The sequence below is a fragment of the Myripristis murdjan genome, chromosome 7, assembly GCF_902150065.1.
Source record: "Myripristis murdjan chromosome 7, fMyrMur1.1, whole genome shotgun sequence".
NCBI classification, from domain to species: domain Eukaryota; kingdom Metazoa; phylum Chordata; class Actinopteri; order Holocentriformes; family Holocentridae; genus Myripristis; species Myripristis murdjan.
The window spans coordinates 2,801,674-2,816,078 of record NC_043986.1 but is presented as its reverse complement, the minus strand read 5'-3'; the positions used below and the strand labels follow the sequence as shown (position 1 = coordinate 2,816,078).

Below are 14,405 nucleotides of genomic sequence, written 5' to 3'. Positions count from 1 at the left end.
TGTAATCATAACTTTGAGACTTAATAACTTGATTGAAAAAGTTGAATATTTCAAGTTGTCACATTTTAAGCTCATAATGAGTTGAAAGGATCATGGCTTTGTACATTATCACTGGTGAAAGTGAATATTTAAGGTATAACATGACAATTTCTGAAAGTTTCTTTAGTTAAATCCAACATTTTAATAACAATTTATAAATAAAATAAAAGCATCTGCAGTTTTGGTTTCATTCTGTGAGAAATAGGTCAGAAATTCAAATAAACTCTTAAAGCCAAGTTACAAGTCACTGATTCAAATGAATTAGTCTGACCAAAAAAAGTTTGTCTTACAGTGAAGTTGGAAAGTCACACCAGTTTTCAAATCACCACCGACACTGAAAATGAAAATCAAAAAAATGATCTGCTGTGTCCGGATGTCTCTTCATGTTTGAAATGATCCCATTTCCTCAGTGACTGAAGGTATTAATCACTGCATTAATATGAAGACAAAACACTGAATTCTAACAATAGAAACAACAGTACATCTGTCTGTGTTTTACTACAAAACCTGAGGAGAACAAACTGAGAAAAAACCAACCTGTGCTGCTGTCAAGCTGAGAGAGAGTGCAGTGTGTGGTGGAAACAAAGTTTTGATCATGTTTTGATTTGCCCTCTCTGTGGTGAAAAGCCACGTGATTTACAAGAAATCCCCCAGTTTCTTGTTGGGTAACAGCCCAACTCACTTTCAGTTTCATGGCAGAATGAAATGACTCACACACTCTGAAAGTGAAACTAAAGGTGAGTGTAAACAAAGGAGGGAAAAGGTATAGTTGGTGAAAAAAAAAAACACCATTTAAACACATGAACACATAAAAATTCAAACACTCATGTCTAAAACAGACTGGGATGTACCAGGCCTTTGTTGGAGGCAGGTTTAATTTGTGAGCCTTTAATTCTGGTTCCCTCAATCTGAGAAGTTTATTTGCTCATATGTTAGTAGGAAGCCTCCTGCTATGTAATCGTCTATTGGCTGATTAACCAGCTATCGACTTTTCCTGCTCAAAACTGTTGTTATTTTATTGCCTTTAAAAATCCACTCGGGCGCCCTGGTGACTCACCGGTTAAGAGCGTGGTACCATGTACCAGGGCTCAGTCCTGATCGCTGCGATCGGGGTTGAATCTGACCTCAAGACCTTTGCTACAGGTTGTCCCCTCTCTCTCCTGCCTTTCCTGTCTGTCTCCACTGTGACAAATGACAAATAAAGCAGAAATGCCTGAAAATAATCTTTAAAAAAAAAAAAAATCCACTAGTGGACCTCTGAAATATGTGTCAGCCTCCTCTGGTGGGCATCACGACTCTTTCAGTCCCACAGGATGTTAATGAAGACAGTGAGCCATGATTTGCTTCTGCATAATGTTTTGCAATTGCATTGTTCCTGTTGCCGGTGCAAATTGCAGTTTTGTGCTCTGATATTCGTTGATGCAAATATCGCATCGTATGATGCATACAAAATGTGTCCAGGACACTGAAAACACATCATCATATTGATGTTATGTTTCCCACTCGTTCTCTTTAAATTAGGAAAAGTCATGAAACATGAATCCAGAAAAGGTTAATGATATCTTTAGAGATGTTAAATATTAAACGTTTCACAAAACTCCATCCACTTCTCCCTTACCTTCACCTTCACTCTCTGCCACAGGTGCAAAGAGGACTAAATTACTTTACTGCAGGGAAAGTTTTAGGGGTGAAGTTTTACTCAAGTAAAAGTAAAAAGTAACTTATTTAATATTTTCTCTGCGTAAAAGTTACTTAGTTATTTTTCTTTTCTTCAGCTGTGTGGCCGGCGAGGAGCAGGAGGTGGAGCTCTGCTAGGTGATGCAGACAAGGCAAAACAATGTATAAAGAATGTTCCATCACCATTATAAAATAAAGTGTATCAACAAATTAAATCAAAACATGGAATAAACATTGCATACATATTTTTAAAAATGGAATTAAAAATAAGAATGATATAACATGAGGTGCATTAATACAAAAAATAAATAATAAACATCAAATAAAGAGAATTTAAAAGCCGCAATAAAATAAAAAACAAATAAATATAATAATAAAATAAAAGCTAACATGCCAATGTGTGAATGTGTAATAAAGGTTTTGGATTTGCATGGATTTTCACCATGTCACTAACTAATTACTTCAGCTCCTTCACTCAGTAACAAGCATATCAAGCCAAGTTTATCACTGTAAAGATTAGTTCTTAGTAAAAAATTCCCACAGAGAACGTGACTTTGGCGACCCGTCAGGCCGTCAGGCAGACAGAGCACAGACACTGTGCTCTGTCTGGTTGGTTGAATGTCGGCGAAGCTCATGGGTGTTGGTTTGGCATCGGAGTTCACCAAAAGCTCAATTCCTGGCACTTCAAAATGTAGCAAAGTAAAACACCTCAAAATAAACATATGTAAGTAAAACTAAAATTTCAGTTTTTTTTTTACAAAATACTCAAAAAAGTACACAAAAAACAACTTTGATAAATTACAGAGAGTAAATGTAATTTGTCACTTCCATCCTCTCTGCTCTTGCATTGCCAGTAAGACTGTTTTCTGATCATTCTTAACTTTTTACGCACATTAAACAGCATGTAATCCCACTGGCTCTGTCTCATTCAGAAGGGGCATCTTGATATTCCAGGGTCTGATTTTTTTTTTTTTTTTTTTAAGAATGATACTGTTTCTGATTCTTGATTTTAAAGAGTAACTAAACCCCAAACCCAAATCTGTGTTGTCACCACCTGTTGTCGTTGGATGGTAAATGTTGAAATAATAATTAATAATTTTAATAATAATAATAAAAAGAAGAAGAAGAATAGTGATAATAATAACAATTATAGTTAAAATCTTTGGTTTCAGACCACTCCAAGTCTTAAAACATTTTCATTCTACAGTGGCTATATAAAAGTTCATATTAAAAAAGTTCATTTAGATTTGTTGAGGTGGGGTTGTATGTGGTACTTGTCCATAGTTGGTTTCTCTCTTTCCTTTGGCTCTGCATCTTCAAACATGCATGCCTTCAGACTTGAATTTTAATTTTAAATCCCACATAGGCCATGATCGCTGATGCAGAGACATAAAAATCATGTTGCAAAATGTCTGTGTTTTTGAAGAGAAAACAACATTAAGAGTACCCATGGCACCACACAGACATTAGTTTGGTACTTACTCCCATGGTATTTCCCTCCATGGCCTCCTAAAAGCTGAGAAACAAGTTCCACATGTTGGTTAAGACGTTAGCAGACATCATGTAGGCACTTGTCATTCTCTGTGAGTGATCAGTTAATCAACAATGAATTTTAAAATGTTGTGTCTTACTAGGAGATGGTGGGGGAGGTGCAGGTTTGGAAGAAGAACCTCCCATTGCTAGAAAATAACACATGTAAAACTTAGATATTACAGCTTAAGGAACAATTTATTCATTGCCTAAAAACTGTAATCATAACTATGAGACTTAATAACTTGATTGAAAAAGTTGAATATTTCAAGTTGTTACACTCAAAATGAGTTGAATGGATCATGGCTTTGTGCATTATCACTGGAGAAAGTGAATATATATGGTACAACATGAAAATATTTCTTAAGGGATTAGTTAAATCCAACATTATAATAACAATTAATAAGTAAAATAAACATCTGCAGTTTTGGTTTCATTCTGTGAGAAATAGGTGTTAAAATATTCAGAAAATCTAATAAACTCTTAAAGCTAAGTTAATAAAAGTCACTGATTCAAATAAATTAAAGTCTAATAATAAAAAAAAGTTTGTCTTACAGTGAAGTTGGAAAGTTCCTGCATGTATCTCAGACAGACTAGTTTACTGTAATGCTCTGCTTTCTAAAACAGTTCACTGACAAACTTATTATTTTAAACTTCTTTTATTTGTTTACAGGTTTCTTAGATCCTCTGCTGCTGTTTTTCTTTAGCTACAAACTGTCACATAAATGAGAGAATCATCAGCAAGTGAAAAGTTATTCATTCAATGTTTTTCATTTAATCAACATTGTTCTGAAATGATGCAATGATGAAAAAAACACACCATGTCCCATAGCCATTCTTTTATTGCTACAAGCAAATAAATCAAGTTAGTTTTTTTTTTTCTTTTCTGTTCTATGCTCTTTGCTTTTGCACAACAAAGAAAATACATTCTGTGTGAGTGTGAGTGGGTCACTGTGCTGAAGAACAGTCTGCAACTTCAACAGCTTCTCTGCTCCAGGATGATTTCTGAAGGTTCTGGGGTAAAACCAGTCGTCAGACCGGCTCTTTGAATCTGTTTGTCCAATCTATTTTTATCACCAGCTGTTTTGCTTTTCCCCCGGCAGACCAAACCATGAAACAGCACACCAGCCACAATACTCTGCAAAAAAAATATCTTGTCACTGTACGTGCAGTCTAATGCTGTCAGTGTGAAGGAATCTCCCCTGCAGTGATCTAGGCTGGTTCAACAGTGAGGTTTGTCCCAGAAAACCACAGTCAGGTCCGTTCAGGATTCAGACGGGAGAGAGATGAGCTACAGAATGAATGAAGAGAGGGAGCGGCACCATTGAGAACCAACCAGTGAATTAGAGAAATGAAATGTCATTTGATTTTTTTTTTCATGGCAGTTACATCCTAGAGTTCAAAAAAGGTCTACATCTCACTTCCTTTTGTGAAAAATTTGATGCATCAGTGTCAATGGGATTATGCCATTTCTATAATGCCATGAACATCTGTGAAAGCCAAATGAAAGTCACTTAGGTTTCCATGTGGTTGATGAACTCTTCTCCAAAGTCGATGATCTGTTTGAGGACACTCAGAATCAGAGAATCAACTTCATTGTTTACGTCAATTTCTTCATGGTAGTTCTTCACAGGAAAGATGTAGTTCATTGGAATTCCCACCAACTGACTGAATTCCTCCATCTAAGTAGAAGGTAATGAAAGTCACAATTGACTTCAAGAATTGTTCTTTGGTCAGACACTGAGATTGCTTGATTGAACCTACAGTTGCAGTCAGCTCCATAAGTATTAGGACAGTGACACAATATTCATAATTTTGCCCTTGTACACCACCACAATGGATTCGAAATGTAGTAACCAAGATGTGATTGAAGTGCAGAAGTTTCAGATTTAATTTGAGGGGCCACACAAAAATATGGTATTAACCATTCAGGAATTACAGACAATTTTATACACTGTCACCCCAGGCTCAAAATCATTGGACTCTTGACTAAAAGCAGTTTCATGTCCTGGTGTGGACTTGTGACAAATTAAGAAAATAAAAAACCTGGAGTTCATTTCAAGTGTTTGCGTTTGCATTTGTTAGCTGTTTAGCAGAACCCTCAACATCTGATCATTAGGCTCAAGAAGCAAATACAATCTATAAGACAGATAGCAACAACTTCAGGGGCAGTCAAATCAACACTTTGGTAAATCCTGAAAAAGAAGGAATGCACTGGTGAGCTCAGCAAGACCAAAAGGCCTGGAAGACCACAGCAGACATCTAAAGTGGATGACTGAAGAATCTGTTCCTTGGTGAAGAAAAACCCATTCACAATGTCCAGAGAAGTCCAAAACACTCTGGAGGAGGCAGGAGCATCACTGTCCAAATCTACAGCCAAGAGATGTTTGTGAGAAAATAAACACAGAGGGTTTACAGTGAGGTGCAAACCACTGGTGTCACTCAAGAACAGGAAGGCCAGATTAGACTTTACAAAAAAACATCTTAAAAAGCCTGGCTGATTCTGGAAGCTTCTCTGGACAGATGAAATGAAGATTAACTTGTTCCAGAATGATGGGAAAAGAAAAGTGTGGCGAATGAAAGGAGCAGCTCATGACCCATAGCAGAGCACATCATCTGTCCAGCATGGTGGAGTCTTTGCTCACTGTTCTATTTCCACTACAGTCCATCAAAGTAGCTTTACAAGAACTAGAAACTCAAAATAAGATCTAAAACTAGAGGAAATATTTTGAATAATCCAACTAATAATAATCCAATAATAATCCAACTTAAAACGATATCTATCTAGAGACAAACTCAAAATATCAGTAAAATATGAACTATTTCTGACATTAATATCCTGACAGACTTTTTGAAAGAATAAAAAGCTCGGTAGTTGCTCCTCCTGTGGTCTGTCCTCTCTCTCCCTCACTGTCCTGCACTCGGTTGAGCTTGGAAACAATCATTAGCTATTAGCTTAAACAGTGAGCTGAAAGAGGCAGGTTTTGGACCAAGCAGGGAAAATATCGCTTTTCATATTACAGCCTTGTGCTTGATGAACAAGTGGTGTGATAAATGACTCACTGGCTTTCACTTGAGGAGGTTTTCTTGCTAGTTCTCATCAGGCTGCTGCCTCGCAGGCTGACGGACTGAAAGTTACCGAGCTGCAAAAGGAAGCGGACCAAACCACTTTGAGGCATTAGCACTGCTTGCATTGTGTTTTCATTGAATATCACTATATTATTCAACCTTAGGGGGGGGCAACCTTATGGATGGAGGGGTATTGTCCCCCCTGACCTCCCCGGGATTTCCGCCTATGTATACAAGGGCAAAATTATAAATATTGTGTCACTGCCCTAACTGTGTATTATATTCTAATAAAGTTATAAAATGTATATGCAGTCTAATGTAAAATTACCAGTATAGACTTACCGTTTCCTTCAGGTACTTGCTCAGATAGACATTCTTCAGATCTTTATGGGACCATCTGGGCAGGCTAAATCAATGTTGGTGATGATGGCCAGCTGGGGAATTCCTGCAGATACACAACAGGAAACTGTTCAGTCCTTTACGAATACAGTTTTCAAGGTAACACTGACTAATCTCAATGTGGCACCACAGCTTTACACACAAACTAATGAACATCCTGATGTTTGCTCTTACCCAGGTCACTGGCCATCCTTCTGATGTCCTTTATCTTCCTCACAGAGTCCGAAGACAGAACTTTTATGTGGATAGCATGTGCAACACACACCAGAACATGAACTTTGTCATGTAGAGTTGGTTCTGGGTTGTAATACTGACTGTCCTCTGACAGTTTAGATCCAGGATTGAACTAGAAAACAATGCAAAATCAATCTAAGTAATGATGACAACAGACTTTTTGCTAAATATATTTTTGTCAGCAGAGAGGCTTTCATCCCAAAGCTGCAATGTGTTAATTTTACCCTGTAACCGTCTCTAATATGTCCCTTCATGGCCAGTTTGATGTCTTCTGGATGGACTCCTCCATACTCATCCATCTCAAGACCCAGAGTGTCATTGAAGACAAAAGGGTAGAAGTTTCCAGGTTGTCCTTTTTGGAAGTTGTAGGTCTTGTACTGTAAAACACAGGAGTGACAGTGCCTGCTGTTAGACAGAGCTGCTGCCTGGTGGGTCAGGACACTTTTTGTCTGGACGGAGGGTCGGCTGCTATTAGAGACGACTTTAGGTAGTTTTTGTCAGTATCAAGTGAAATTAATGTAATTGATTTAATATCAGTCCTGTGTGATAGACTTTGATTTTTAACCGGTGTGTTATTAGATATGGTGTCAGCAGTGTCAAATGAACTTGGCAGCAAATAAGAACCAAACATCAAAATATCCCCCAGAGCAGGATGGAGCTGCTGTGCCTTATTATTCTGGCATTTTCTGGATGAGATTCAGCGTCTAATTTAAAGGGGTAACAGATGTATTACCTGAAGCAAACAGGACAAACAGGCAATTTTAAGTCAAAACTCTGAACATAACCTGGTCAGGAGCAGGTTATGTTTGTAAGCATATGTTACCATGGCGATGAAGCCGGGTCAAAAGAGATCCACCTTCATAAAACGGCAAACTCTGGCTTTAGACTCAACACACCTTGCTAACCCTGTAATCTGTCTTGGTAGTGCAGCGCTCAGGTGTGTGTCCGTCCGGTCTGCCCTCCCCAGTGTTCCTCTCCTCCTGTCTTGTAGTCCAGCCCCTTCCCCAGGTGTGTCTTGTTTCCTTGTCAGTCCCTTGTGTTTTTCTGTCTTCAGTTTAGTATATTTTAGTTCTTGGTCATTTTCATTACTGCGTGTGATGCACACATTCCAAGTGTTTTAGTTTTCTTGAGTTTTGTAAATATTCTTGTTTTCTTCAAGCCTTTTTGCCTGCCTTCTCCTGCATTTGGGTCCCACCTGCCTCCACTTTTAACACAATCTCCGATCCCCTTTAACCCTCCTGTTATGTTCAAATTTAGAAACATCTTTTACGTTTGGGGTCAATTTGACCCCAGGGGCCCTTTCTTGAGCCACCCGCTACCCGTGAATTGCACATTTAGCAGCTTCCGCTATCCCTAAACGGTATCTTGTGCCCACGCTACCCGCTATACATTACGCCGACTCCATTATTTGCGCGTGGTGTGTCTGGAGGTGTGTCCGTGGGCGTGTTCATGCACTTTCCCTACAATTGCTATCTTGCACACACACTTTAGGGAAAGCAGACAGCAGGTGCTCAGAACCACCCGCTATCCCATTTGGGCTTTTCCAAGAGCACGCCCAGGAGGCTTCAATGCGCGTCCACTTGGACACATGTGGACGTGCACATGCGGCTCCACCTCCCCAATTAACTCGCCTATAAAAAGCCACATTGCTTTAGCCTCAGATGAACCCCTGAGAAAATGGCAGAGACAGTACTAAATCGCGGGTTTTGGTTTGCGGATTTGGCATAGTGCAGCCTGCTCTTAAAGGCAATGGCACCTGGCACAGTGATTGGTTTAACTGGTGTAATGCCCAAACCACTCCTATGCATAATGTAACAGGTGGCACAGGTGTTTTAGGGATAACGGCAGCTGCGCAAGATAGCAACTTTTGCGGGGGAACGCCTCTTACGTGATGCTAAATCCCCAAATAACGGGTTTAGGGACTCTGACGTAAGATAGGGCCCCAGAAGATAAAACCTCCACAAAACTATTATAATTAAAATTGTTACTTTATGTTTCTTTGTTGACAGCCTAAATAGTCCTTTAAATAAAACATAACCCATAAAACATAACATAATAGGGTTAAATGCTGGTTGGAAACTAGAAAAGAGACTTAAGTCCTGCTTGTCGACACTTTGTGCCGGGTTTAAGATCGGGCCCTGAATGTTTATCCAGAGATCTTTAAGAACATGTTTCAACGGATAAAGATTAATAAAGTTAATTAAAAATGTTCAAAACCACTTCTGATTAATAAATATTCTATAATGGTTATTGGAAAATAGCAGCATGGAGAGCTACAGTTTAATTTCCATATAAATCATTAATAACACATCAGAGCTACATGACTGTTAATGACGTCACACATTCAGAAAGCTCTCGTTGGGCAAAGGGGCCAAGACTAGATGGAGATGTTAGGCAGAAATGTGACCATTAGAGCTGCTGTTCACAGAGCTGAGGTCAAAACAGCTGCTTTTTAAATGGAGCTGCCCTCCAACCGTATACCAGGTTTTCACCTCTTAGTTTAATTTTGCTAAATGTCTTGCTGCATTACAGTGACGCAATATAACTATACTTGGGTGTGCACTTCAGACATGTGGCTGTTGCTGAGTTTATTGGTGTGATAAAAGGTGTTCATACTGTGCAGGGGGGACATGGACAAGTGTTTGCCTCGACCAAAGCTCTGCCTGTGATTCTGCCTTGTAAGACACTGTCAACAGAGTTGACGAAACTGGATTTTCCACTTCCAGCTGGACCATAAAGCAGGACTCTCAGATGCTGGATGTCGTCTCTGTGGGGATTGTAATTCCTCACATACTGCAGCTCTCCGTCTTTGACTCTGTTTAACAAAGAAAAGACTTCAGATCACATGAAATTAGGTGAGATTAAATCAGTTATTCAGATGGTGAATATATCATTTGGTTCTTATTACAGACCACCAGGAAGTTCAAGAGAGACAATAAACATATATTCATCTGTAGATGAATTAACCTGCCACAAACACTGAGTAAAGCCAGCACATCAACAAACAAACAGTCACAAAAATTATCACCCACAACTTGCTACAGTTAGCAAATTAACTGAAAAAGACATGGAAGTGACTGTCAAATCCACAAACAGGTTGAAGAATTGTAATATAAGTGTATCAGAAAGAAAAGCCCTGAATGAATTTCAGAATAATCCGAAAATTGTGGTGAAATCAGTTGATAAAGGAGGAGCTGTGGCAATACAAAACACAAAGGACAGTTGAGCAATGTGGAGACATGCATGGGAGAGAGGGATGAAATTTTGAACAATGCAGTGGAGAACAAGTGGATAACTAAGAGTCATTATGAATTTTTGAAAATACAGCATTGTGTTCCTACTGTCTTCTTGCCAAAGAGTTTATGAAGCCCAACTCAACTCACTATCCAAGCCCCTAAATCAGTTTGTAAACCACTTTATTAAAGACGCTGAAACGCCCCTGTGGTCTCATGTACGTCCGGAGAAACAGTCACTAAACACTGTGTTGCACAGTTTCTGTCATTTTGAAAAGACTAAAACATAGAGAGCGCCACAGAAACATTAGTTTGGTACTTACCTCCATGGTATTTCCCTCCATGGCTCCCTAAAAGCTGAGAAACAAATTGCACATGTTGGTTAAGACGTCAGCAGTGTTTCACAGAGACATCATGCAGGCACTTGTCAGTTTTAAAATGTTGTGTCTTACTAGGAGATGGTGGTGGGGATGCATGTTTGGAAGATGAATCTCCCATTGCTAGAAAATAACATGTAAAAGTTAGATATTACAGCTTAAGGAACTATTTATTCACTGCCTAAAATCAAACTGTAATCATAACTCTGAGACTTAATAACTTGATTGAAAAAGTTGAATATGTCAAGTTGTTACACTTTAAGCTCAAAATGAGTTGAGAGGATCATGGCTTTATGCATTATCACTGGAGAAAGTGAATATATATGGTTTAACATGAAAATGTTTCCTTAGGAATTACTTAAATCCAACATTATAATAACAATATATAAATAAAATAAAAGCATCTGCAGTTTTGGTTTCATTCTGTGAGAAATAGAAATTCTAATAACCTCTTAAAGCCAAGTTAATAAAAGTCACTGATTCAAATGAATTGATAAAAAAAAGTTTCACTCACAGTGAAGTTGGAAAGTCACACCAGTTTTCAAATCACCACCGACACTGAAAATGAAAATCAAAGAAGCAGCTTAAAGAAATGATCTGCTGTGTCCAGGTGTCTCTTCATGATTGAAATGATCCCATTTCCTCAGTGACTGAAGGTATTAATCACTGCATTAATATGAAGACAAAACACTGAATTCTAACAATAGAAACAACAGTACGTCTGTCTGTGTTTTACTACAAAACCTGAGGAGAACAAACTGAGAAAAAACCAACCTGTGCTGCTGTCGAGCCGGGAGAGAGTGCAGGGTGTGGTGGAAACAAAGTTTTGATCATGTTTTGATCTGCCCTCTCACACTGTGGTGAAAAGCCTCGTGATTTACAAGAAACCCTCCAGTTTCCTGCTGGGTCACAGCCTGACTCACTTTCAATTTCACTGCAGAATGAAATGACTGAGACACTGACAGTAAAATTAAAGGTGAGTGTAAACAAAGGAGGGGAAAGGGACGTCTGGTCAAATAAGCACAACATATAATAATAATAATAATAATAATAATAATAATAATAATAATAATGAATATGGCACCAGGAAACAAACAAGAGCAACACAACATGAAGGTAAAACCAAGAGAAAGTGAAAACAGGAAAACATGCAATGTTCTGCAAAACAGAAGGACACTGAAGGAGAAAGACTGAAAGAGAGAAAAAGGCAGGAGAAACAAACAAAACAGCAAATGTAACACACACACACAGAAATACATATATACATACATACACACATGCACACACACACACACACACACACACACACACACACACACATACATATATCTATACACACACATATATACAGTACAGGCCAAAAGTTTGGACACACCTTCTCATTCAATGCGTTTTCTTTATTTTCATGACTATTTACATTGTAGATTCTAACTGAAGGAATCAAAACTATGAATGAACACATGTGGAGTTATGTACTTAACAAAAAAAGGTGAAATAACTGAAAACATGTTTTATATTCTAGTTTCTTCAAAATAGCCACCCTTTGCTCTGATTACTGCTTAGCACACTCTTGGCATTCTCTCGATGAGCTTCATGAGGTAGTCTCCTGAAATGGTTTTCCAACAGTCTTGAAGGAGTTCCCAGAGATGTTTAGCACTCGTTGGCCCCTTTGCCTTCACTCTGCGGTCCAGCTCACCCCAAACCATCTCGATTGGGTTCAGGTCCGGTGACTGTGGAGGCCAGGTCATCTGTCGCAGCACTCCATCACTCTCCTTCTTGGTCAAATAGCCCTTACACAGCCTGGAGGTGTGTTTGGGGTCATTGTCCTGTTGAAAAATAAATGATCGTCCAACTAAACGCAAACCGGATGGGATGGCATGTCGCTGCAGGATGCTGTGGTAGCCATGCTGGTTCAGTGTGCCTTGAATTTTGAATAAATCCCCAACAGTGTCACCAGCAAAACACCCCCACACCATCACACCTCCTCCTCCATGCTTCACAGTGGGAACCAGGCATGTGGAATCCATCCGTTCACCTTTTCTGCGTCTCACAAAGACACGGCGGTTGGAACCAAAGATCTCAAATTTGGACTCATCAGACCAAAGCACAGATTTCCACTGGTCTAATGTCCATTCCTTGTGTTTCTTGGCCCAAACAAATCTCTTCTGCTTGTTGCCTCTCCTTAGCAGTGGTTTCCTAGCAGCTATTTGACCATGAAGGCCTGATTCGTGCAGTCTCCTCTTAACAGTTGTTCTAGAGATGGGTCTGCTGCCAGAACTCTGTGTGGCATTTATCTGGTCTCTGATCTGAGCTGCTGTTAACTTGCGATTTCTGAGGCTGGTGACTCGGATGAACTTGTCCTCAGAAGCAGAGGTGACTCTTGGTCTTCCTTTCCTGGGTCGGTCCTCATGTGTGCCAGTTTCGTTGTAGCGCTTGATGGTTTTTGCGACTCCACTTGGGGACACATTTAAAGTTTTTTCAATTTTCCGAACTGACTGACCTTCATTTCTTAAAGTAATGATGGCCACTCGTTTTTCTTTAGTTAGCTGATTGGTTCTTGCCATAATATGAATTTTAACAGTTGTCCAATAGGGCTGTCGGCTGTGTAGTAACCTGACTTCTGCACAACACAACTGATGGTCCCAACCCCATTGATAAAGCAAGAAATTCCACTAATTAACCCTGATAAGACACACCTGTGAAGTGAAAACCATTTCAGGTGACTACCTCTTGAAGCTCATCGAGAGAATGCCAAGAGTGTGCAAAGCAGTAATCAGAGCAAAGGGTGGCTATTTTGAAGAAACTAGAATATAAAACATGTTTTCAGATATTTCACCTTTTTTTGTTAAGTACATAACTCCGCATGTGTTCATTCATAGTTTTGATGCCTTCAGTGAGAATCTACAATGTAAATAGTCATGAAAATAAAGAAAACTCATTGAATGAGAAGGTGTGTCCAAACTTTTGGCCTGTACTGTGTATATATATATATATATATATATATATATATATATATATATATATTACAACAGGAAAATGTTTCTTTAGGGATTAGTTAAATCCAACATTATAATAACAATTTATAAATAAAATAAAGGCATCTGCAGTTTGGGTGTCATTCTCTGAGAAATAGGTGTTAAAATATTCAGAAATTCAAATAAACTAAAGCTAAGTTAATAAAAGTCACTGATTCAAATGAATTAAAGTCTAATAAAAAAAAAAGTTTCTCTTACAGTGAAGTTAGAAAGTCACACCAGTTTTCAAATCACCACCGACACTGAAAATGAAAATCAAAGAAGCAGCTTAAAGAAATGATCTGCTGTGTCCAGGTGTCTCTTCATGTTTGAAATGATCCCATTTCCTCAGTGACTGAAGGTATTAATCACTGCATTAATATGAAGACAAAACACTGAATTCTAACAATAGAAACAACAGCACGTCTGTCTGTGTTTTACTACAAAACCTGAGAACAAACTGAGAAAAAACCAACCTGTGCTGCTGTCGAGCCTGGAGAGAGTGCAGGGTGTGGTGGAAACAGTAAAGTCTTGATCGTGTAACTTTGCCCTCTCACACTGCGGTGATAAGCCTCGTGATTTACAAGAAATCCCCAGTTTATTGTTTGGTTGCTAGAGTTGAGCCGGATACTCGGCTGAAACGAGTATCTGGTACAGATAAAGAACTTTTTACTAGGCATGAGCGAGTACACCACTATCTGTATCTGTAAGTGTTCAACCAATTGCATTATCTGTGTCCGTATCTGTACTTGGTGTGGGCGGGGCCTGCACCAGAAATGGGTGGTGTTTGAAGTGGACGTGGTTGGGGTTTGACAAGAAAACCTAACTGATAT

The 14,405-nt window shown here is 38.9% G+C and overlaps 1 protein-coding gene across 1 annotated transcript in view; it reads right to left on the bottom strand.

The window, feature by feature from the left end:
- LOC115362226 (interferon-induced protein 44-like) overlaps positions 1-11,357 on the bottom strand; it is a 31,693-nt gene extending 20,336 nt beyond the window's left edge. Inside the window, exons 1-3 of the mRNA XM_030056076.1 lie at positions 11,333-11,357; positions 11,073-11,116; positions 10,634-10,681 (exon numbers count right to left, since the gene is read on the bottom strand). Of these exons, the coding sequence (XP_029911936.1) occupies positions 10,634-10,679 (46 nt within the window). The 5' untranslated portion in view covers positions 10,680-10,681; positions 11,073-11,116; positions 11,333-11,357. The remainder of the gene's footprint in view (positions 1-10,633; positions 10,682-11,072; positions 11,117-11,332) is intronic.
- Positions 11,358-14,405: the final 3,048 nt, after the last annotated feature.